Genomic DNA, 26,088 nt, shown 5'->3' on the forward strand with positions numbered 1-26,088 from the left:
AAGTACCAGCAGTGGGGCTGGGAGATCCTACAGAACTTCAATAAGTACACAAGGGTATGTGAAACCGTTCCACTGTCACCTTGAGGTGTTTTAGAACATGTACATTTTGTGCACTGGGTCCAAATTAACATAATTCCATTCAAAATAATATGTGAGATTTATTATTATTTTATTTGTTACTGTATTTCTGATTCTCTGGTGAGAATAAGAAACTTCTGTCAAAAATTAAATTTTTTTCATTATCAGATGAAAAAAAAACTTCAGGCATGAAACTTCATTTGATAAAATATTAAAAGGTCATGAAAAAGTTTTATTAAACACATTATCTAGTTATGCTATTATCTAGTTTATAGTGTTTCTTACACTAGTACTTTTTGTGAGTGAGAACTCTGAAGTAAGTTAAAAGTAAAGTTAAAATCGTTATCCTTTGTGCATCGTAAGACCGAGTCTATGATGTCATTGGCTAAGTTCTGATTTTCATATATCAGATATGTTGCTACTTGACTTCTCATTTTTCTTGGTTTATACAAACATTGCCTCACTCCATTTCCAAATGTCTTTACTAGGGGTGCACCGAAATTTCGGTCGCCGAAAATTTCGGCCGAAAATGGCATTATCGGTTTCGGGCCGAAATAAAAAATCCAGCCAAAATGTCAACCGCGCCCCTCCCATCTGTGCGCTAGCGCCTGGGTTTCACTCACAGTCAAGCTGTTATCACTCGTCACCCACCCCTCCCCTCCGTGCTCAAGCAGGTTTCACTCTTGGTCGAGCTGTTTGCACGCGTCTGGAAAGATTAAGCATGTCAGCGGTATGGAAGTATTTTAAAGTTTCAGATGAGGACAACAAACTTGCAATATGTAACGTTTGTTCTGCAAAAGTCTCAAGAGGGGGTACGGTGCCAAAGAACTTTTCGACAACAGGTTTGATACACCACCTGAAAACAAAAAGCTGAGCAACTTTTGTTCTTAAAGAGAAACCTGACACGTTTCCTTAAATAAACAGCAGTCAAATTTTCTGTTTATATAGTTACATTAAAATTTGCGTAGCACTGCACAACTGTGTTTCCTAAGGCTACATAGGCTTAAATGTTGTTTACAGTTTGAGTTTGGATTAAGTTCTATTTTTTGTTTTTGCACTGTTGTTTTGCACAGAAATTTAAAATGCAAGTAAATAATTGTTTACATGCAGCAATAGAATAGAGGCCCACTGCCATTCTGTGATTTTTGTGTGCAGTTATTCAGATAATTGTGGATTGTTTTTTCCCCCACAAATGTTAAACTATTTTATTCAATGGAAGAAAACTTGAAGAATAATATTATTTATTTATTGTTAAAAAATATTTTAGGTTTTGTTATGTAACTGTAAGTGTTAATAAAAGTTTGATGATTATTCTATTGGTTTGTGACTTTTCATTTCAGATCCATTAAAATTTAAGCAGTACATTTTTAAAAGAAGCCATTTTCGGCTTCAGTTTCGGTTTTCGGCCAAGTGCATCCTACATTTTCGGTTTCGGCCCAGAATTTTCATTTCGGTGCATCACTAGTCCTTACACTTACTCTCTCTGCATTTCTAAACTTCACATTCAGCCTTCAGTTCTTGGAAGCTGTTGATATGAATGTTACCAAACAACTTGCGTGTCCTTCTCCGCACAGGTTCCCACTGGTGGTTATACATCCATAAACAACGTCCATGACCCGGCCAGTCCCAAACCTCGAGACAAAATGGAGAGCTTCTTCCTGGGTGAGACTCTCAAATACTTTTACTTGCTGTTTTCCGATGACCCCAACCTTATCAGCTTAGACAAGTACGTCTTCAACACTGAGGCCCATCCTATGCCCATATGGCCACAATCAGAGTGAAGGACCCACGTGCACAACCAAACACACCTCTCTCAGGGCCAAACTGCCATCTTTTTCTACACTAGGAACTCTTTGTAATTGAAACTCACTAACTGGTAAATAATGTCATAACACAGCCATGACAAAAACTGTTTGTAAATGTGTAGTTTCTGATTGTTCTAGCAATCTGTATGTTTCTATTAATGGAGTTTCAGATTTTTTACTCTATTTCTGCTTTTATTAGGCTGTCGATCTGAATTAGCCCATTGATTCAGTATGTGCAGTCTCTTAGCCCAAGCACACAGACAAAAATATTCATACTGTGAAACTTTATGGGGAGTGCAAGCACTTTATTGTGTCTTTTGGGGTTTTAATGTGTGTATATTTTCTAAATGAATGGACCACTGCTGTTTTTGTTAAGGGGATTTCGAGAGACTTTGACCATCATCTGATGGTCTGTTTAGCTTTGTACAAGTGTTTTCTTTACATCATAATTTCTATTTGTGTTTCAGATCTAATATCACATAATAAGAACATGTAAAACATTTGGTAGATTAGTATTCAGTCAGCATTGTATCGTTTTTATCTTTTTATCTTGAGACACAAGCAAGGGGAACTTTTTTTATTTTTTTGTAATCATTTGAAATATTTCTTTTGTTTTGAGCTAAAAAACCAACCTTGCTGTGAAGGACTTTAATGCCATTCCTGTGAACAGGAGAAATGTACGTTTTTGTGTGGAGTTTGGTGTTAGCAATTATTATTTTAATATTTAGTTGCAGATTTTTATTCAATTTGGTCCCATTTTTTTGTGATTGCAGAATTTAGTATTTTAATAGAGCATTAATCAAGCACAATGTTTTATATAAATATAAGGGTTTATATTATGGCAGTTTTCACTCTTTCAGGGGACCTACATCAGAGGTGATTGTGTCAGTAGTATTTTTGTGTTTATGAAGAACTTTATGGTAGTGGTAGAATATCTTGTGAAATATGAAACATTGGATTTTCTTTTCTTTGCGTGGTTTTCTCAGAACTTTAAAGAATCTTCAAAATTCCAAATGTTTTCTTGCAAGAAAAAAATGGGATGTTTAGTTATACATTTTTCATTACTTATTGCAGATCAGTTTGTGGGCCTGGTCTTAAATAGCGTAGAATGTAAAAAAAAAAAAAGTCTGGTAATAGCCTGGGCCACCTACTTTTTTTTGACCATCAAAGAATATTCCTGTTGTTTACACCGATCATAGGCGTATTTTGTGCACTGTATTTGAAAAGCTTGGTTGAACATTATATCGCACAGTGCAGAATCTTACATTAATATTATCCAGGTTTGTGTTATTCTTTAGTATGTACATTAAAACCATTGTAGATGTTCATCAAGGGCTGAGCATTAACCGGTTTCTTGTTGTCGTGCCGTGGTGAGGTGTTCTGTTCCACGTGTGCCTTTACATACAGAGCAATGATGACAAATGTTGTCTATTTTCAATCCAGAGAATCAAGTTCTTATGAGAAATCAATCTATTTTAAACATCTTGTTCCTGTTGTGTAGCTATCTGCGATTTGTTGGATTATTGTGGATAAGTACTTTTGTGATTATTTATAATACAATGTGGAAGTGTTAAATTAACTTGCTATCTGTACACAATTTCTGGGTGTATTTTTTTCTGTAATTGTGTGAGAAACTAAAGACTATACGGACTACACTAAGCTACACGGTCAAATGAACTTGTGTATCTCAGATTTCAAATGAAGGGCTTTTCATGCCTCACTCTCAATTGTTGTGCAAATGTCTTAAATCCTCAGCTGCCTCATGCACATTGACAAATCAACATAATTTTGAATCATTCATAGACACCAAAGATGTGCCATGAATTTCAAAGAATATTCTAAAACAGGAGTGACATCAAGTAATATGTGGTAACAGCTGTACATATTCGTATTTACTCATAAGTACCCCAATTCAATTTGTAAGTGATGATTTAGACATAAGAGTGAGTTTGTACAATGTAATTTTTTTTCTGGAATATATCTTTTTAATGTCCATTTCTTTGGAAAATAAATGGATTTATTCAATATTTTACAAGTTTACAATGTTGAAATAAATTGTTCACAAAAATGAACTCATAATGACTTCTTTCTTTCTGCCTTCACCCACTGAGCAATGATTTCATATTCCTTCTTCTGAGCCACAGTCACAGACTGAGGATCAGCAGGGTTAGACTTCCTGAAAAAGGAAAATACATTTCCTAAAATAAGAAGCATGATAATCAGATGAGACAAAGCCTAATATAACATTCAGTGTCTATTTATCTTACAGTTGCACACACAAATAACAAAAACTCTCACCTTAAATCCAGAGGATGAGCTCCCTCTGGTATGTTGATTGCAATCAGTGATGGACTGAGTGTCTTCCTGATCTACAGGTGAAAATAATTCCAACATTTCACAGAGAAGCACAACAAAGCACTTTATTTGTTAACCTCAACAGCAACCAATAACAAAGGAATTACTGAAATGAAGTATTCAGGTGATTATTTTTATTGAGGAAAAGAGCAGCTTAAAAATAAAAAAAAAAAGGTTTTTAAGTGAAACTGTCTTATCCCTCAATTAGCCCAAGGATCAAGATCACCGTTGGAAAATATGATATTGCTTGCGGTGGTGAGATCTAGAAAAGAAAGTTCAAATGGTTGCAACATTGAGCTCTCGTTTCACTACGAACATCCAATGAATATTAAAAGGACCAAAGGCTTTTGTTGGTCTTTTTTCTGCAATAATCCAAAAGCCCATGGAAAAATCCTATTGACCTTTTGTCAAGGGAACTAGGGTGATGCGAACTTCTGGGTTGGCCTACAAAATGACATCATCCCTGTAGCACTCTGCAGTCTTAAATCTGTTTTACTGAAGACTTGTGTTAAAATCTAATATTTAGGATTTAGGAAGAACTAATCTAGGTACCTGGTAATCCCAAGCAGCTGTCAAAGCCAAGGCCACAGCTGGTGGGATCGGCACACTACTTAGAGACTGTAGAGGTTATAACATGGGAGCTGTCCAGTGGAATTATACATGATGCCTGTGGAGCGGCACAAAATTAATTCTGAAGACTTTCCATGCTAGGACCAGAGGAATATAAAATGAAACAGAAAATCAAATTCGTACAAAGCTGCTGTCGTTTACCAACAGTAGCTCTGAGTGCCGACAGAAGATCAGTGCCATTCAGCATGGTTTCACACGCCACCTGTGAAAGTAAAAAATACTGCAATTTATCTTTAAGATGCACAATCACACTGGTTGGTGATTCATGCTAATGACGTCCTATACCTTCACAGGGAAAGCTGGCATGCTGCCCATGAAATGATTGCTGTAGGGATAATCCAACATGGGCAACACGGTGAAGGCGTTATGTGTAAGAGTCTGTTCAGATGATGAATGTCCTTTGGGGTGGATGGAGTTCCAGAGGGAATGCTGGGCCTTGTTTAGCAACTAGTTTTTTTCCTCTAACACTCAGCTTAATCATAAGGTGTCAATGGCCAATAAACCAGCATAAGAAGGAAAATGCATATGCTTCAAAATTTGTAGTATTTTTGTGTTCAATTCATATAGTAATGGAACAAAATGTAATGCACATGTAAAAAGCAATGTATTTAGACCAGTGGTTTTCAAACCTGTCCTGGAGGCACCCCTGTCCTGCACATTTTGTATGTCTCCCTTATTAGACGCACCCAAATCAGGTCTTGCATTCACTACTAATGAGCTGATGATCTGAGCCAGGTGTGTTAGATGAGGGAGAAAAACCTGGTTAGATATTTTTATTTATAAATACCTTAAGAACACTTTAGGGCCCCTTGATGGATTGTTTCAAAACATCTGTAGCGCCATCTACTGTCCAGGTTGAATTAGAGTAGATTTGCACAGTCCAGGATATTTCACTTGTATCAGATAGTTTATTATGATGTCAACGTATCTTAATAAATGTGCTACAAATACAGGTGCTTCTTAATAAATTTGAATGTCGAGGAAAAGTTTTCAGTAATTCAACTCAAATTGTGAAACTCGTGTATTAAATAAATTAGATGCACACAGAGTGAAGTAGTTTAAGTCTTTGGTTCTTTTAATTGTGATGATTTTGGCTCACATTTAACAAAAACCCACCAATTCACTAGCTCAACAAATTAGAATACTTAATAAAACCATTAAAAAAAAACATTGTTGTTGAATTGTTGGCCTTCCGGAAAGTACTGTATGTTAATTCACTGTACATGAACTCAATACTTGGTAGGGGCTCCTTCTGCTTTAATTACTGCCTCAATTCAGCGTGGCATGGAGGTGATCAGTTTGTGGCACTGCTGCGGTGGTATGGAAGCCCAGGTTCTTTGACAGTGGCCTTCAGCTCATCTGCATTGTTTGGTCTCTTGTTTCTTATCTTCCTCCTTACAATACCCTATAGATCTGGTGAGTTTGCTGGCCAGTCAAGCACACCAACACCATGGTCATTTAACCAACTTTTGGTGCTTTTGGCAGTGTGGGAAGGTGCCAAATCCTGCTGGAAAATGAAACCAGCATCTTCAAAAAGCTGGTTAGCAAAAGGAAGCATGAAGTGCTCCAAGATTTCTTGGTAAACGGGTGTAGTGCCTTGGTTTTCAAAAAACACAATGGACCTACACCAGCAGATGACATTGCTCCCCAAATCATCACAGACTGTGGAAACTTAACACTGGACTTCAAGCAACTTGGGCTATGAGCTTCTAAACCCTTCCTCCAGACTCTAGGACCTTGGTTTTCAAATGAAATACAAAACTTGTTCTCATCTGAAAAAAGGACTTTGGACCAATGGCAACAGTCCATTTCTTCTTCTCTTTAGCCCAGGTAAGATGCCTCTGACATTGTCTGTGGTACAGGAGTGGCCTCACAACTGTAGCCAAATAAAAAAAAAAAGCCAAAATAGGCTGCGATTCTCTTGGATGGTTTTGCATCTTTTTCTTCCACACTTTTTCATTCCACTCAACTTTCTGTTAACATGCTTGGATACAGTACTCTGTAAACAGCCAGCTTATTGGCAATTGATTTTTGTGACTTACACTCCTTGTGAAGGGTGTCAATGATTGTCAGAGACCATTTTGAAGACTCAGGAAACCTTTGCAGGTGTTTTGAGTTGATTAGCTGATTGGCATGTCATCATATTCTAATTTGTTGAGATTTGTAAATTGGTGGGTTTTTGTTAAATGTGAGCAAAATCATAAAAGAACCAAATACTTTGACTACTTCAGTCTTCACACGAGTTTCACAATTTGAGTTGAATTACTGAAATAAACTTTATTTCAGTATATCCCCATTTCCTTCCTATTTTTTTAAGGTACTGTGAAATTGTAAATGTAACATTAACCTTAAGTCCTCTCTTATTTGAGAGAAATCTAAAGCTGAAAACGTGTAAAAATGGTTGTATAGCAATACTGGGATTACCTCCCTTCATTCTTTTTCTTGACTGTCTCCCTATTAAAATAAATGTTAGGTAATAATTAAGTGTTTTTCTAGTTTCTGTCCTTACAGTGCTGTTTATGCTAGTGTGTAAGTGTGCTAGTTATCTTTCTTCTATTTCCTTGACTTACTCAGTACCTTTTTATTTAATGAAGCCATTGCGCACGTGCACTACCTGCTGCTCAGCAAGTCTCTCTCTCTCTCCTGGGAATGCAGGACTTCCTGATGGCCTGGCAGATGGGCGGGAACCACAGCTGTGTGTCACACTACAAATATCACTTCCCTGTGAGTTCACTTAAGAACTCTGGCTTACAACTCTTCAGGAGCCGCACTCATTTTTCAATGGTTGATCATTTCTTGAAAGCAATTCAAGTTCCTGACCTATCTCTTTCAGTCATTGTACTAGTGTTTTTTTTTTTATGTTTTAATGTAACATTATATTTGATGTTTTTGCTTTTATAGATTTATTGTCTTACAAGAACCTGCATAGCTACTCTCACCTGTATTTGCAGCCAGCTGTCACATTCAGTCTTTTCATTATTAGTGACCAAAATATGTTTTTCTCAGTACAGCAGTGATTATAAAAATAACAGTTGATTATTTTTGTTGTGTTCTAGAGAGCCATGCTGTATATAGAGTTGATCAGGCTGTGGGATGAGGCTGTGCGGGCAGTAGACAGCCGGGACTGGCAGGGTGCTCTCACTAAACTCATCCAGATCAAGGATCACAACTGTCGCACTATGTTTGTGGTTGCTTCGACACACATTGCCCTAGGTCAAGTGGACTTTGCCATCAAGGTACAACCACAAGTTAGCAATTACGCATGTAAGAGATGATAGAAATGTGTCTGTAGCAATAAACCAATACGGTTATCATTGTATTTGGTTGTTAAACAGTATTTTCAAGAGCTACAGCTTAGTTCAGGGGGGGGTTTCGATCTTTTAGAGTCCATCAAATATGATCATCCTTGTGCCATCCTAAACTTTAAAAGGCAGCTGTATATTTGAATGTATGAAGTCCCAGTTTACAATGTGAAAATGATTATTATTTTGAAAATATTTAGTTTTTGTTACATTATTTTTTTCTACTTACTATAGTATTATAACTAATATTATGATATCTGTTGATTTATTTAAATCTTTTTTTTTAATGAAATGTGTTTATTTGTTTTATTTTTAGAAGTTTCCAGATATAGAAATCATGCTTGCATTTCTTAAAAAACAAAATAATAATAATATATATATATATATATATATATATATATATATATATATATATATATATATATATATATATATTTATATTTATTTATTTTTTCAAATAAATTAAAATAAATAGAATTTATTAATTTTCTAAATTTTCCATGGTTCTTCTAGTACTCCCTTGTGGCCCCTTGCTTGGTATATAATTTAGTTATTTCAAGGTAGCAAACAATTTAATCAGGAAATATGAACTTTAATGGTCATGTAATGTTTTTGTTAGATAAAAGTGTGAAAGTTTGGAAATGTCTTTGACACTGTCCAATGATGCCTTTTAGGCTCTCGACCAGGTAATCACAAAGGATTCGTGTCTTGCTGTGGGATTTTTTCAGAGGTCTGCTGTTCATATGATGCAAACCAGTGAGGATACTCTGTTTATATGCCATAGCTCTCTATGAACGAGCAGACTAGTCTGTCTGGTATGCCACAGCATGCATGACATAACACAAACATCTTAAACAGCGACCTCTTTTAAGTTGATGTTCCGGACAGTTGCTTCACTTTGATCTGACACTGCCTCTTTGTTCTCTTGCTCTCTTCCTGCCATATTCTCTTTCCCTGTCTATCTGTGTCACTTTTTCCTAACACCAGGCTGGAGGAGGCATTGGGTGATTGTATATGGGCTCAGAAATACATGAGGGAAAATCCTGTTATTGATTACAAACAGCTGGGTCTTCGCTATAAAATGTACTGCTGGCAGGTCAGAACATAAGTATATTTCTCTCTGTATGTGCAAAAGAAGTTCAGACAAAACCATTATATAAAGGTATGATCGTTTGGGTTTACTGTACATTTTATTTGTTAACATTGTATTTTGAGTTGGGAAATTATTGACATTTTCTATCTAGCCTTGAGTCAACGCTGCCATTAAACTTGAATGTTGGTGGAGTTCAGCGGCTCAGCTAGCCATCACAAGGCCTCTTTGAGGGCTGAGTGAAAAAGCTCCATGGTTATGCAATGTCAAATGCCAAACTGAAATATGATAAGAAATATCCAGCATTCTTCAGTTGTCAGGATAAGTTCAGGTTATCCCAAACAGATGAAACAACCTTTCTATTCTGCAAATGTGTATTAGCTGAAAAATAGTCAATGACTTCTGCATGCTAAATTTGCACCACTAGTCCATAGTTAGACATGAAGGATATGTACTATAGTTATGATTCATGTGATTTTCTTGGAAGAATAATAGAGATACATCCTCATTACTCACTGGGTGATGGAGTGCAGGGTACTGTTCAAGGAAATGAGTCAACAGGGTAGTTCATACATTTTTTTTTAGCTGCCATTATTTCAGTCTTTAGTGTTACATGATCCTTCGATAATCATTCTAATGTGCTCATTTGTTGCTAAAGAAACATTCAATATCATGACAGCTAAAAACCGTTATTATACTATTGATCTAATATAATGAACAGTGTATGTAACTTTTTTTTTTCAATCTTAGGTCCTTTATAACGCAGCTGCTGTCCACTCTAGACTGCAACAATGGGACAAAGCCAGAGAAATTTTGATGGCGGCCTCACAGGAGAGAGCAACCTGATAGACACAGCTCTAGAGGCTATTTCTGTAAGACTTGTGATCATTTTATTTACAAAATGCAAGAAGGTCACTGAAAACACTTTTTTTCTTTTTTTTTCATAGTGCAAGACTATGCGTTGCATTTTGATTGCCTTTTTACAGATAATGTATCACAGTGCAGTATATTGTAATGATTTCTGCAGCCTGTGCTTTAATCATGTAATGTGTCTGTCCATTTTATTCCCAGAGGAGAGAGGTTTTGGAGCCTCTCCTGGTTCCTGAGGGTGAAGTCTTCCGTCCCAGGAAACAGGAGGTAGACCAGCTTAAACCGAGGGACTTCTTGTGTGAAGCTAAGGTGAATCACATGTTCACACTGTGCATTAAAAGCTATCCTGGGCTTCTGGTTGAGAATAGTTGTAAATCTGTTGAAAATATAGAAATATATGTATGTAAGAACTTAAAAGCTGCCCAAAATTAAATGCATCTGTAGTTTTGATTTTAGTGTTTTTTTTTTCATATTATATAAAAAATTATTTTAATCACATAAACACTTTACACACCATAATTTAAGAAAGGTTTACTGAAACTAAACTCTTCTTTTCTCAGGTCATCACTTCTTTGATTCCAAATGATGACTTGAGAGGCTTTGATCCTCTCAGACCACAGGTACAATTGTTACCTGTGATACAACAACCTCCAAATGTTGTCCTGCTTTTTTCACCATCTTTTGGTTTTTAACTAGACTGTACTAATTTTGAATGTTTCTGCAGAAACCCGGGTACTATGAGCCAAAGGTAGAAGATGGCCAGTAAGTATTTCATATTCAGTAAATATTAAGATAAGCTTAACGCACTGACATAATATATTGTACAAATTCTAAGCCAACTTTAAGCACAAAAAACCCCTTCTAATTAAGCTGAATATATTATTCCTGCATAGGGACTCTCGTTACATTATAATGAAGAGAGCATATGTGGCAAAAGGGGCAAGGGAGCTATCAGTGCCTGCAGGAGCAAAAGTGTTTTTGTACAGTGATGATGACCAGGACGGACTGGCAGTACTCATTTATGATGGAAAGGTGGGATACTCTTTCTTGATATTCACAAAAAAGCCCCCTGACATTCACAAAAGCCATTTAAGTGGCATCATCAGTGTGAAATGATATGTAACGGTTGACAGAATATACAACCCGAATTCCGGAAAAGTTGGGACGTTTTTTAAATTTTAATAAAATGAAAACTAAAGGAATTTCAAATCACATGAGCCAATATTTTATTCCCAATAGAACATAGATAACGTAGCAAATGTTTAAACTGAGAAATTTTACACTTTTATCCACTTAATTAGCTCATTTAAAATTTAATGCCTGCTACAGGTCTCAAAAAAGTTGGCACGGGGGCAACAAATGGCTAAAAAAGCAAGCAGTTTTGAAAAGATTCAGCTGGGAGAACATCTAGTGATTAATTGATATCAGGTCTGTAACATGATTAGCTATAAAAGCTTTGTCTTAGAGAAGCAGAGTCTCTCAGAAGTAAAGATGGGCAGAGGCTCTCCAATCTGTGAAAGACTGCGTAAAAAAATTGTGGAAAACTTTAAAAACAATGTTCCTCAACGTCAAATTGCAAAGGCTTTGCAAATCTCATCATCTACAGTGCATAACATCATCAAAAGATTCAGAGAAACTGGAGAAATCTCTGTGCGTAAGGGACAAGGCCGGAGACCTTTATTGGATGCCCGTGGTCTTCGGGCTCTCAGACGACACTGCATCACTCATCGGCATGATTGTGTCAATGACATTACTAAATGGGCCCAGGAATACTTTCAGAAACCACTGTCGGTAAACACAATCCGCCGTGCCATCAGCAGATGCCAACTAAAGCTCTATCATGCAAAAAGGAAGCCATATGTGAACATGGTCCAGAAGCGCCGTCGTGTCCTGTGGGCCAAGGCTCATTTAAAATTGACTATTTCAAAGTGGAATAGTGTTTTATGGTCAGACGAGTCCAAATTTGACATTCTTGTTGGAAATCACGGACGCCGTGTCCTCCGGGCTAAAGAGGAGGGAGACCTTCCAGCATGTTATCAGCGTTCAGTTCAAAAGCCAGCATCTCTGATGGTATGGGGGTGCATACGTGCATACGGTATGGGCAGCTTGCATGTTTTGGAAGGGTCTGTGAATGCTGAAAGGTATATAAAGGTTTTAGAGCAACATATGCTTCCCTCCAAACAACGTCTATTTCAGGGAAGGCCTTGTTTATTTCAGCAGGACAATGCAAAACCACATACTGCAGCTATAACAACAGCATGGCTTCGTCGTAGAAGAGTCCGGGTGCTAACCTGGCCTGCCTGCAGTCCAGATCTTTCACCTATAGAGAACATTTGGCGCATCATTAAACGAAAAATACGTCAAAGATGACCACGAACTCTTCAGCAGCTGGAAATCTATATAAGGCAAGAATGGGTCCAAATTCCAACAGCAAAACTCCAGCAACTCATAGCCTCAATGCCCAGACGTCTTCAAACTGTTTTGAAAAGAAAAGGAGATGCTACACCATGGTAAACATGCCCCGTCCCAACTATTTTGAGACCTGTAGCAGAAATCAAAATTGAAATGAGCTCATTTTGTGCATAAAATTGTAAACTTTCTCAGTTTAAACATTTGCTATGTTATCTATGTTCTATTGTGAATAAAATATTGGCTCATGTGATTTGAAAGTCTTTTAGTTTTCATTTTATTAAAATTTAAAAAACGTCCCAACTTTTCCGGAATTCGGGTTGTAGAATAACAACTGGGAAATTTCTTCTTTTTTACTTTAAAAATGTCAGAGAGGTCTGGTTCCAGGTTTCCTGCTTGAACCGATGGGCAAGAAAAACAAGGGGAAAAACAAGCGAATTGTAAGTGTTCCTTTGTTTGTTTTTTAAATTCCTTTTTCATCTCCCACAGTGTGTTCTTTATGGTTTTTAATAGTGTCTTGTTATATGCCAAGTCTTACCCAGCTTTTCTCTTTGATATGTTGAGCTTTATGAATGCAGACAGCTTTAAAAGCTTTTTAATTCTAGTTTTAAAATGTGCTTACACACTCTGCAAACCACAGAGATTTGGCAAAGACTGCGCTTTGCCTAAGCGCACTTTGTCACTTTTAGTATCGTTGGAAGGAAAAGAAAAGCAATTCTGAATATAGAAATGGTTTAAAAGTTTATAGCCTCTTATTACCACTTGTGCCCGAGATTTGAAGATTAATTGAGCAAGAAAGGGGGTCTATATTTCCATACTGTAGGATCAGTGACCTTGTTCTTCATCCTCTGATGTTCAATATCTGAATTAAAGATGTTATAGGCAATAGCATACTGAGTGATTTTCTCTGCATATTCCTTTGAAGGAACTCGCCAATGGTATCCCACATCCACCAGCTCTATCACCCCCAAATCGACCCCAAGGTCCATCTCAATGGTCATTAGGTACAGAAAATAATTCACATTCACAATGAAACTGTTTGTTAATGACTAAAGTTATGTGTTTATTATTATTTTTAATTACTATAAATATTAAATATTATTATTACAAAAAAATGAAAGAAAATATCACAATCACTGAACTTTCTCTTTTTGAAAATGTGGTAGATGTAATTATTAAAAATGCAGTTGCATTGTTTAAATGTAGCACATGCTCCAACATGTTGTGTGAATCACTTATGTGCAGTTATCAATTCCTGTCCCTCCTTTAGCTGTTCTAAAAAATAAAAAGCAAAAATGACTTTACCAGTATTCTGGAGGATGTAAGTTTCCTTCTCTCTCCTGTAGAGTTGCACCCCTCGAATGCCGGCACTACTCACACAACTCCTCCTACAACTGGCTACTCCACTCGCATCCCTACACACAAGGCGAGTAACGAAATTTACTTGAAAATGATTTAAAAAATGCAGACCTTGTTACAGAACACAGCAGTGATCCCTTTAACTCCAACATTTTATTTCACCCACACACAATCAGTTTTTGCCAGGAATTATGGTTGTAATTTTTCACCATTAATTAAAAACTTTGTCAAGTCACGTTTATTTATATAGGACTTTATACAATTGAGATTGTTTCAAATCAGCTGCACAGTATTAAACAGGGAAGATACAGAATCAGTGATACCAACTTTATCAAATGTAAGACGGATCCAAATTCTGCTTTAAAAGACAGTAGTGTCATTATTCAGCTCAATTCAGTTACAATTTTGTTCAATAATCAATTATATTTTTGAATATTAAGTGTCTTTTAAACAAATTTTATTTATTACAATTATTATTGTTCAATCAATTAAAGTGAACTGATTTGAAGTCTTTAAACACAGTGAACTGATCCCTTTCAACCAGGGGCGTGCACAGACATTTTAAGGAGCAGTGGCCCAAACCAAAAAATGGGGCACAAGGAGGGTGGGTGCTTGTTAAAACAAATTATCAAGTTGTTACAAATATACAATTAAAAGAGAAGATGGCACACTTTATAAAAGTGACTTTATAGTAGATGTTTTGATAAGAGTGGGTGCTCCCTCACTCTCTGAGCCTGCTTCTGTCTCATCTTCAATGGGAGTAGGGGAGAGTGGGGTAAGTTGAGCCAGTGGGTAAGTTGCCCCCCCCCCCTGCATCTTGGCAACTGTACATTTTTATTGTCATGTGACCATGTATTTTGAAACCATCCATTATTTCTGCCAGACTATGCAAAGGAGAAACAAATTGGGGGAATGGAAGGCACCACGGCCGTAGCCAGGGTTCGAAGATTAGTGAGGTCTGGGTGGGAATTGTGCTATAATAACCCCACTCGTTATATACAATAGACACTTTAAAAGAGACGGATATGTAGATGTTTGTGAACTGTTTTCTCTGTTTTGGAGGAATTAGCATTGTTAAATGATCACATTGCACCATTACTTTAGGTTAGGGGTATGTAATTTTATCAGTTGTTTATTATTCATTCGGCAATACATAAGCCTATTACTGTTATAGAGATTGCTATGAAAACAAACAAATTAATAAAAAATATCTTTCCATCTGTAGTCACTAATGGCCAAGAAACTCTCTGTTTTTAGGAAGCCTACAACTTTGGTGGTCAATATAATAAATTTAAACTTCATTCGGTTGGTTTTATGTTGTTAAAGTTAACTTTAAGAAAACACATTTGACTATCTGTAAAAAGAAATTATTAAATTAGTTTTTAAATTATTATTTATTTCACATGGGTTTGAATCAGATTCTGTCAGGTTTTCATTTCATACTCAGATGGTGCATCTTACCCACTGACTTGACTCGGGTCAACTTACCTCAAACCCGGGGCAAACTGAGCCATGGGAACAGAAGGCCGAGTCATTACCGACAAAAACAAACAAACTACCAAATAATTTACTAATTCAGCGGATCAATCACTGACTATTGTGGATTGTAATTCATCTACCTGGTAATACAACGTCCTTCGGGAACTGTGGTCTCACCAGAGAGCGGCACATAGATTGTGAGTGATGCTGCGGAGTGGATGAGCGGAATCAGCCGATCTTCAGCGGAGCGGTAACAGACAGATTTGAGCTATGGTGATGGGGGATTGGTGAGAGGGGCATCTCAGGCGATGAGGGCAAAGGGGAAGTGGCTCTAGCAACCGGGACACCCCCCGTGCACAGCCCTGCCTTCAACACAGGTTTAAAGACCAGGTCTTTTAAAAAGTGCTGCCCCCATTAAATATTTGGTTACATCCTCTGTGCTTTTTTCTTATCTTATCCAATTTGTCAAGCCTGAAAGATTTCTGACAGTATCATGTACTGTAGATGGAAATAGAAGCAGAGCATGATTAATGCAGAGGCCGTCATGGTTCATCTTTTGTGTGAGATGAGATCTTTTGAATGAGTTTTGTGACTCTGACATGGGGTGGAGTGGAATGTTGAGGCAGCAGGCCTTTGATTTGGCCTGATTCAGTCAGAAATACACCCAAGGGAGCAAAAGAAAACTGATAGAATTTGAAAAGGGTACTTTTTGAGGCCACTGTCTGGCAGAGAAACCTGATTGCCTTGTGACAATAATTATATCTAAATGCAAATACCTTGTGTGCATGATATAACTTTATAATAGGGGAAAGGGGTATTTGAAATTGGGGAAAAATATTATTTTTCTTTTTCTTTCTTTTTTTTGAAGTTCTTGTATTGTGACTTCAAATTCACCTGGCTTATACTTCCAGTGAACTCATCACATGTAACTTTTCTCAGCCATAACCTCCACCCCCATTTCTCAGGCCCAAACTTCACCTCAGGAGCCTGGATCAGCCGTAGTCAAGGTGCACTATACATACACCATGGCTCTGAGAGTCCCTTTAGAAACTTCTTTCCGGGATCTGCAAGACAAAATTGCTCAGAAATTAGGACAGCCTGCAACGAACGTTCGCCTCAGGTAATATCGCAGACCTGCAGTCTGGTTGACCTGTTTATAGTTGCCATAAATTCCCAGCATTAAAGTATGTTAGAACTCTGGTCACATTTTCCCATTGGACAAACCCCCACACCATTCTTAACACATGCTACTACTGTACTTCCTCTCGCAGACACAGAAGGAATGACACCAGAGCACTAACTCCATTAAATGGTGATGATAGACTGGATAGCCTGGAGGGTGTGGCTGAATACGGACGTGCCCAAATTTGGCATCAGGTAAACTAATTGCCATTTTTGACTGAAAGCTCTTAATGGCTTGCAAAAAGTTTGGTTAGATTGTCTAGCTCAATATATATGCCAGTGGTTGAGCTAGTGTTGCAGGTCTAGTGTTGAAATACCACAATGTCACAGTGTTTACACCATTTGTGGAAATCAACCTAATCAAATATTTTTATTAAACTGTGAGAGACAAAAACAAAACAAAAACAGCACTTTGAACTTTGTTCTATTATTGAATGTTACACCAATCTAACAATTTTTTATATTTGCCAACTTCCTGTGTTTATCCATCTTGTCTAAAGAATGAGGACCCTCTGGTGAACAGGACTATTCTCTATCAGATGGTGGCACTGTATGACTACAATGCACAAGGCCCAGAGGATTTGGAATTCAGTGAAGGTGACACAATTGACATTCTCAGTGAAGGTACATAAACACAGGGGTATCTTTTAGTTATTCATTTTGTTATTAATGTTATGCAAACATGATGGGCTATAAGAAAAGTTTTTTTTTTCCATTTTGCAGTGAATGATGAATGGTTAGGAGGGCATGTTGTTGGAAGTATCGGTATCTTCCCTCGAAGTTTTGCTCATCATGATACAGACAGCATCAGTCGGGCATCGACAGACTGACACTCTAAACCTCTAAACATCTACAGTGACTGTACTAGCCTTGAGTGAATAAGAACATTTCCATGGATATCGGCAGTCTTGAGGGGTCCATCTGTTAAAAAAATTTCTGTATGCCAATATGTGACTTCACCTATCTGCTGTTTCAATGAACATACACAATATCTTTTGAGCATAACTTTTGAAAGATGAAATCAAAATAATTCAACCCCTCCATATTGTTTTTTTCCAGTTCCAAATGTTTTTAAAAAATATTTTCCATAATAACATTTTCCTTGATATATTTTTCAATTTACCTAACGAGATTACAGCTATCTTTAAGTGATTTTAACTGGAAAACAATATAATTTGGGAATTTACGATGTCTAAAATATATTTTGTATATTGGTACTTGAACATCTGAATTCTATGTACATTAGGTTCCGACTTAGAAACTCCTGGTTCACTTTACAGAGTGAGTTCATTGAATATTAACAGAAAAGGGAGAATTTTAGGTACTTTTTGAGATCACAAAACAGCGTGGCTAGAGCCCAGATCCAGAGTTTTAAATAGTGCTCCATGGGACGCCAGCTTTAGTTTACATCATTGCATACAAGCTCTTCTTAACCTACAGCTAACATGGTATCAATCATATACAAACTAAGGATGATTTAACTTGCATCATACCCATACAATACACACCGCTGGCAGATTTTATTTCCAACTTGGGCAGATGTCATAAAATGGCTTAGCGAGAGCTGAACACACCTCAGCGAGGTATCCGTAATGCAGTGTTTAATGGCGTGGTGTGCTCTGTCAGACTGGGGCATGGCACTGCAGCATACAATCTCTCTGCTCTTTTATATTGCTGTAATTATGGGGTTGGCAGAGCCCAGCATGATGCACATTTCCCACAATTCCCATTGAACATTATGCTATTAATCAAAGCCTTACCGCATTCTGACCCAACGTTTACCGATCAGTTCTTCCCCTCTTACCTTCTGTCCCTGGTTTTATTTGTTAAAGAGTGAAATTTTGTGTTGTGTTTATGAGCTGTTGTAAATGGTGTTGTATAACTGTCAGGGAGTTAAACAGTTTAAGATGTTTCAGCGTCAAAACAACCTTCTGTCATTTTTTTAGGAGATGTAAGTGAATGTATTTGTGTAGCACAGCCAATGGCTGCAATTTAATGGCCTTGACTGCACAACCCATCATAAAAGTTAGTTGTTTATTCAGTACATGACTTGCTCTGTACTCAAAAGATAATGTGGGACTCTTTTTCCAGAAAGCAGAGATGGTGCAGGGGGGAATCTGGAGTCTCAATTTTAAGTCAAGAGAACAGAAATTACTCAAATTAGGTTAAACCAACCCAACCACACAGCTTTATTAAATCTCTCTCACAAATACACATACATGTAGGGAGAAAGAAAGGACAAGGGAAGATATTTGGTATTTCGACACTTGATTGAATTTCTGACAGACATTTTGGAGCACTTTTGAATGTGTATGTGTGTCTTTGGTATAAGTGAGTCATTTGTGCGTGTATTCACTTCTACAGTGCATAAAGATCAATGAGCATCTCCATTGTCTCATTTAGGCCTATTAATTGTTCATTTATTTCTGCCACCATGCGCTGATGCCAGGAGCAGTAATTGCAAATTAGCAATGAATTTGACTCTTTTGCTGCAATGTCACCATCTTAAAGGGCTGTAAATCAGTGGGTTGGACACCCGAAAGTGTAGTAGTTAAATCAGTCATTTAACTACTGAGAGCTACATTTTAATTTTTAGTACTTGTTCACATTTATTGTATTACGCTGCACTCTGTTTAGTTTAAATTGTATTATTGATATTTTTTATTTTTTTTATTTAGCACCAACTTATACAGTTACTTTGGCAAAACAAATGCACTTTGTTGCCCACTACATTAAAACTTGATTGGGTCAATGCAGATACACTTGACATGGATACACATACAAGTAAAGTTAAATACAGCCTTAAAGGCAGCAACAGTCTGTCCATATGAGTTTATTAAAAGCCCTCAGTGAGGCTATTGGTGTACAGGTTGTGGATATCTGCTGACAGGCCTTTCTAATTCCTCTTTATGAGCTTAGAGGATGACACGTGTGTTTTAACTGAGATTCCTTAGCAGCTGAAATCCATAGTCTGGCCTAAAACCTTCCTGGTTGTCTTTTAAGCACATCAGATAGCCGACATAATAAGGACAATTATTATCGTTCATACAAAACTATTCATAGACTGCCATGAATGTGCAGTATGGATTATGCCGCTTTGCTCAGCAGATGCAGTATTAGACAGCCTCTGTGAGAGCTGGCTTCTCACAACACCAACCTGATTTGAGCAGAGCTGGGTTTTAGATGTGATATTACTCTCTTTGCTCAGGCAGGCACAAGGGGTTAAAAAGCTTCAGGTATAAATGGAGCACTCTCAAATGAAGCGCGCGCGCGCGCACACGTCCAAACAATGCCCTCGTTTTGTAAATCTGTTCAAAACAGCTTTCACTGACCTTTCTTAGTTTATAATAAGAAATCAGCGGAAAGACTGAAATGTAATGGCCTTTAAAATTTTATCTGCCTTTTTAATTTTATCTAAAATTTATTTTTATCTAAATTGTATCTGTTTCTTTTTAAAGGGTTCTAAAGGAAAATGTAAATCATAATCAAGTTTGTTTTTCATTTTTCATCACTGAAAAATGCATTGAGGTCACTACTATTCTGGATGTTTCTCTGCATTTAACAGCTCTCTGGAATATTAAAATTTGATTGGTCAGTTGACGCAGTGATAGGTAAAATATTTTTGTTCTCAAAATTGGATGTTCCACTGTTGCCCAACATACTGGAGCGGATTGATGATAATAATACATACATTTATATTTTTCAACTAAATATTAAATCATAAGTATGATGCAGCGCTCATCTAACACACACACATATATACATTATGAAATGTTCAAAACTTTCAAAACGTCCAGTTTCATGGTAATGTTTCTTTTTTATTATTTCTTGCACACGGAGAGCCGCACAAACACTGAACCGAGCACTTCTTCGCTTCCTCTCGTGCCTGAACGAACAAATACACCTTGCCAGTTTAAACATACAAACACAAGAATATATATATGAAAGGCTTAATTCAGCACCCGCGCGCCGTTCTGTGCACACAGCGCGCACGCAGAGATCCGCGTCTACTATATACTGTAGCCTATATAAATTAACGCTGCAGGCTACAAACGTGGTTGTTTTACCAATCAAATGAAAGGAGCGTTTCAGCGCCATCCACAGGTGCGAATGAAATATTAAAGCCATAAACCGAGCTGTAAACTACAAAACGGTTTTTCGTTAATGGAATAACTGAATGATCGGATGATATAGGCCTACGGACCGATCTGTTTCCCCGTGAGAACTTTTACGTTAAGTTCGCTATGCACTTTGGAAACTACTTATTTTTCAATTGAATTTCGTCAATAGCCCGGTGGGCCTTGAACACTAAAAATAGCTCACGCACAGGAAAGATGTGGTTTAGTTTGTTCAAATGTGTTCCTTACAGCTGTTTGTTCCTAAGCAACGGAGGCGCCTCGCGCGTGCGTCATTTCCTCCCGTGCGCCCGTGTCGGTGTCTCACTACGGACTCAGTAGTAGCGACAAGAAATCCGAGCGAGCCACACTGACCACTCGCGCTCTTCTTCACAAACTCGAAACGTTCGTGCTTGTGTTTTTTGTATCTTTCTCGGTGCAGGACGCGTCTCACCACCCGTTTCTTCTCGGACAATGTGTTACCGAAAGGATTAAAGTCACTATTACGGACGTCAAATCCTCGCGGGACTTAATTCGGGTTTGTTGTTTGCCTTTGGAACATTGTACCACCCCCCCCCCCACCCCCACCACTATATAAAGCAAGTGATTATTAAACAAATTTCACTAATAATCAAAAGTTTAAAAACTTTATTGCACTAGTTATTCTGCCATTTTGCTGTATTAGTGTTGCTATTTTGAGCGAATGTAGACTTAACTCAGCACGGCTGGTCTCACCTCGAGTTTAACGCACGAATCGCGGTGCATTTCTGTTTTCAGCTAGAAACAGTGACCGTGCTCTGTGCCTAATGCCAGATGTGATATCCCCCTGTGGTTTTGAGGTGTCCGAGAATGAGCACGGATCTGGAGCGCGCGTCTCTCAAGTCGGACGTGAACTCCCTTGGCTCCGGTGGCCGCGCGCTCTCCGTTAACGTCAAGAAGTTGCACAACGCGCTCAACGTGCTGCTCAACGACTTCGAAAGGGAGCAGTTCATTCACTGTCTCAACGTTTACCACGCCAAGCGCAATGTCTTTGATCTCGTGCAGACTCTCAAAGTCATTCTCAACACATCCAACAAGCGCCAACTATTACCAATGCTGCGTCTGGTTATACCCCGCTCGGACCAGCTGCTGTTCGACCAGTACACTTCGGAAGGGCTTTATCTGAAAACGGATCTTCTGGCAGCAAGTGTCAATCATGAGTGCTCAGAAGACATCAGCAGCACGAACGCGCACGCAGGAGCATCCTCGGTGCACTTTCTGCACGAATCTGAACAGGCCAGTCCCAGTCACGGATCTGTGTGCGCGGCTCCCGTTTTCAGCACCACGGCTGAGGGGACAGCGCCAGCGCTGATGGAGGAAGCGCCTGATGAAATCCGCCAAGTTACGCTGAAAAGGAGCAAGAGCCACGAAGGCCTGGGATTCAGCATACGGGGTGGATCAGAGCATGGAGTTGGCATTTATGTGTCGTTGGTGGAGCCGGGATCATCCGCTGAGAGAGAGGGGCTCAGAGTTGGAGACCAGATCATGAAAGTCAACAACATGGTGTTTGACCGAGTCACTCATGGAGAGGCAGTCAAGGTGATGTGTTAGTGTCTCTATGTTAGTGTGTTTGTGTGTGTGTGTGTGTGTGTGCACGTTTTCTGGCTGTTCTAATCATTTCATATATCTTATAATAAATATTTTGTGGATCTGTTGTGGATATTTCAGAAAACCTAAAGAAACTTTATAAAAAAAAATCTGACAGGTCACTGCAAAAACTCTAAGACTGGGAATGAGTCTTTCAGTAAACCAAGAGAGGTGTTGATGCTCTTGCACTTGAGATTGTTGGTCTTTCGCAGGTTCTGACTGTCCTGGTAATCATGGAGAAACTTTCTCAATGAAAACCAGATGGGAAATTTCACAGAAGTCATTTGCAATTATGTTAGAATTTATTATCAAAGGCCTTCAAATATGAAATATCAGATATGAATGAACTATACCACTTACATGGTTTATTTTCTATAAAGATTAAATAAAATGATCAATAAGAGCAGGTGTCCAAATGATGTTCTAATAAATACAGTATCTACAAATGTACTTCCTTAAGGTGCACATACTTCTGTTTGGGAATTGCTGGTCTAGAGGGATCTGTCAGTGTGGCAGTGTAAGGAACCCCAGTTGGTCTTTTAATTTTTATATTGTTGACTTTCCTTGTTTGTACCAAACAGCCCCATTTGCTACCCCCCTCCCTCCTCTCATCCTGTAAAGTCCTTTACCAGTGTCACAGCCCTGCAGAAAATCTTTGGCCGGAGTCCCAGTCAGAGTTACTGGCTTTTGCAGAGCTAAAATCAATCTCTTTTTCTTTTTGCCCACTTGATTACACATTACTGTGCACTAACTTTTGGCCTCAACTCCAACCTGTCCACTGGCAGTGTGACTAATCCATCTTCCTTGCTCTTTTCTCTTCACATGGTCCTAATCCTGGCCTTTTTATCACAGTTGCTCTCATCTGTGTGTCCAAAGTTAATTTCAGGAAATTGGATAATTCACTCAAAACACCTCATTGGAGCTGGTGGTGGTCTCAGGCATTGTGAAGAGAATGTGAAGTACTGCTGTTTGATCAGCCGTAACGTCCAGTTAGACACATTCTGAAACTTGCCTGTGGTGGAATCTATTATAATCTCTAATTTTAGTTATAAATTTGAGAGTTAAATCATTGGTTACATAACAATCAAATCTTGTACAGTTTGTGGAAAAAGAGCAATGACTGGCAGTCACCTCACTCTTACATTCCTATCCTCTTTACTCGCACATTCTCTCTTTGAATATTTGTGTGGGCAGGTTTATTCAGTGTTTGTTTTTTTATTTTTCAAGCATTCATGTTCGACAGCTGAGGGAAGTCCAGCATTCTTACTCATGTCGCAGTCTTGTTTGCCCATTAGAATTGAATCCACAAACTAAAAAAAGCAAAAAGCAAATAACAATGTAAGTCAAATCGTTACATGGAAGCTCAGTCCTGTATCAGCTACCCTTGGCTTGGCAATATTTAGACAGTTTTTGCTTTCTGTCAGTCACACCAGCAGTATCATATATAGCTGTTTAATTACATTAATATTGTAGTTTATATAATAGAAGTTCAGGGCCTGACTCCTGTTTGTGAAGCTTTATTAAGTGGGTCAGTCTTTCTTGGTTGCAGCTTACATATGGACGGATTAAAAGTGATTGACCATGTTTACTCAAAGTGCCAGCCTGTAAGCATTTCTAAATAAAGATGGGAGAGGTGAGAATTGGCCATCTCACATTGCCTGTGAAGTTTACTATAAACCAGAGGTGTGAACTGAGATTATCTGACAATATTTTATATGGAAGATGACATGGCCTTTAGCTTTAAGGCAAGCTTGTCCATGTTGCAGCTTATTCTGGACAAGAATAATTCACTGGACCGACAAACAAAATGACCAAGCAGGATTGTCACTTTTATAGAAAATCATTTTTAACACAATAATAGACTACCATGGATGCTTTTAGGCCTGGACAATTTCACAGAAGCTCCAGGTTGCACTTAATTCTTTTTTAAATATAATAAAATATTAAACTAAGAAATATTATTGTTGTAGTAATCCACTGTAAAATTAAAATAGTTTAAAAAAGTATAATATATATATTTCAGTTGTTCAGTTGTTGAAGCCCTAAAGCCGCCTTTCCACTGTCTCCGACGAACGACAAGCGACAGACCGGAAGTCATTCATTTCCAATGGAAAGTAGTGCGAGAGCTGCGTGGAGTTACGATCCCATGCGTATGGGGAAATTTCGGATCCGATTTGAGTCTTGGATACGTTCAAATATTTGAACTTCTGCGACTAGATCATATGCGAACGTCGTGTCCGAATGTCGTGTGCAGTGGAAAGGGTGCTTAAGACTGGCAAGAGCAGCTTCCAAATCTTCTGTACTTATCTTGCTGGATCTGTCCACTACTTTTGAGATGATGAACCACCAGATTCTCCTGTTAACCCTATTGGAAAATAGCATCTCAGGAACCGCACACCAGTGGTTTGAGTCTTACCTCTCAGATAGATCCTTGAAGGTATCTTGGAGAGGTGAGGTGTCCAAGTCGCTACATCTAGCTAACTGGGGTGCCTCAGGGCTCAGTTCTTAGACCACTTCTCTTCTCTGTCTACATGGCATCACTAGGTTTCTGTCATTCAGAAACATGGCTTTTTTATCACTGCTACAGTATGCTGATGACACTCAACTCTACCTATCATTCCATCATGATGATCACATCTCAGCGTGTCTAACAGACATTTCTTGTTGGATGATGAACCATCACCTTCAACTCACCCTGGCTAAGACAGAACTGCTTGTAGTTTCAACAATCCCATCACTTTATCAACATTTCACAATCCAGTTAGGCTCATCAACCATAACTCCTTCAACAGCTAGAATCCTTGGAGTTGTGATTGATGATGAGCTGCTTTATACAACATTTGAAAGATCAGGCCATTTCTTTCAGAACATACAACACAACTCCTTGTTCAAGCTCTTGTTCTGTCCAGGCTGGACTATACAATGCTATCTTGCAGGTCTTCCAGCCACTTCTATCAAACCTCTAAAATTAATCCAAAATGCCACGGCAAGATTAATCTTTAATGATCAGAAAAGAATGCATGTCACACCTCTGTTCATCAATTTGCACTAGCTACCGGTAGCTGCTCGCATACAATTCAAGGCATTAATGTTTGCCTAAAAAACCAACACTGGCTCTGCACCCCTTTACCTAAATTCATTACTTCAGAGTTATATGCCCTCTAGAAGCTTGTATTCTACAATTGAACGACACATTATTGTGTCTTCTCAAAGATGCACAAAATCACTTTTACAAACTTTTTCATTAACTATTCCCTCCTGGTGGAATGACCTGCCCAACTCCATCCGAGCAGCTGACTCCTTATCCACCTTGAAGAAACGACTAAAAACACATCTGTTCCATCTTTATTTGACCCTCTAACCCTAGCACTTTCTATTCTATTTTAATCCTACTTTATCTATTTATCTTTTTTTTATTTAACAAACATACAAAAATAAATCACACTAGCTTTCTATTTTTTTTCTATTCTGTCTACTTGTTTATGTGTGTATGCCTATATATATATATATATATATATATATATATATATATATATATATATATATATATATATATATATATATATATATATATATATATATAAACCTTGCTATGTGTAGTGTATTAGGCTAACCGAGACTTGTCATTTGCACTTACATATTGTTACTCTTTTGTTAGTTTTGATTTCTTCTATTGTCCTCATTTGTAAGTCACTTTGAATAAAAGTGTCTGCTAAATGACTAAATGTAAATGTAATTACGCAGACAGTGTTTAAGTCATAGAACAGACTTTTCACATACTCAAACTT

General features: G+C 37.9%; 2 protein-coding genes, 1 long non-coding RNA gene and 1 pseudogene across 6 annotated transcripts in view; 3 read left to right on the top strand and 1 right to left on the bottom strand.

The window, feature by feature from the left end:
- LOC132139716 (endoplasmic reticulum mannosyl-oligosaccharide 1,2-alpha-mannosidase-like) overlaps positions 1 to 3,603 on the top strand; it is an 11,510-nt gene extending 7,907 nt beyond the window's left edge. For all 3 annotated transcript variants that reach the window (XM_059548293.1, XM_059548294.1, XM_059548292.1), the window contains exons 13-14: positions 1 to 54; positions 1,653 to 3,603. The exon at positions 1 to 54 is cut by the window's left edge and continues 78 nt beyond it. In XM_059548293.1, the coding sequence (XP_059404276.1) occupies positions 1 to 54; positions 1,653 to 1,859 (261 nt within the window). In that variant the 3' untranslated portion in view covers positions 1,860 to 3,603. The remainder of the gene's footprint in view (positions 55 to 1,652) is intronic.
- Positions 3,604 to 3,878: 275 nt separating this feature from the next.
- LOC132139717 (uncharacterized) lies at positions 3,879 to 4,272 on the bottom strand. The gene is made up of 2 exons (XR_009433651.1): positions 4,182 to 4,272; positions 3,879 to 4,059 (listed from the first exon to the last, which is right to left on the bottom strand). It is a non-coding gene; the product is annotated as an uncharacterized LOC132139717 (long non-coding RNA).
- A 3,264-nt stretch (positions 4,273 to 7,536) lies between these two features.
- On the top strand, positions 7,537 to 18,109 carry LOC132139718 (neutrophil cytosol factor 2-like; annotated as a pseudogene).
- Positions 18,110 to 20,956: 2,847 nt separating this feature from the next.
- LOC132139720 (whirlin-like) overlaps positions 20,957 to 26,088 on the top strand; it is a 56,129-nt gene continuing 50,997 nt past the window's right edge. The window contains exons 1-2 of one of the 2 annotated variants that reach the window (XM_059548296.1): positions 20,958 to 21,212; positions 21,452 to 22,252. In XM_059548296.1, the coding sequence (XP_059404279.1) occupies positions 21,524 to 22,252 (729 nt within the window). In that variant the 5' untranslated portion in view covers positions 20,958 to 21,212; positions 21,452 to 21,523. Of the gene's footprint in view, positions 22,253 to 26,088 lie in introns of both variants that reach the window. The other variant, XM_059548297.1, reaches the window with a different exon arrangement.

This window comes from Carassius carassius, chromosome 4 (assembly GCF_963082965.1).
Source record: "Carassius carassius chromosome 4, fCarCar2.1, whole genome shotgun sequence".
NCBI classification, from domain to species: domain Eukaryota; kingdom Metazoa; phylum Chordata; class Actinopteri; order Cypriniformes; family Cyprinidae; genus Carassius; species Carassius carassius.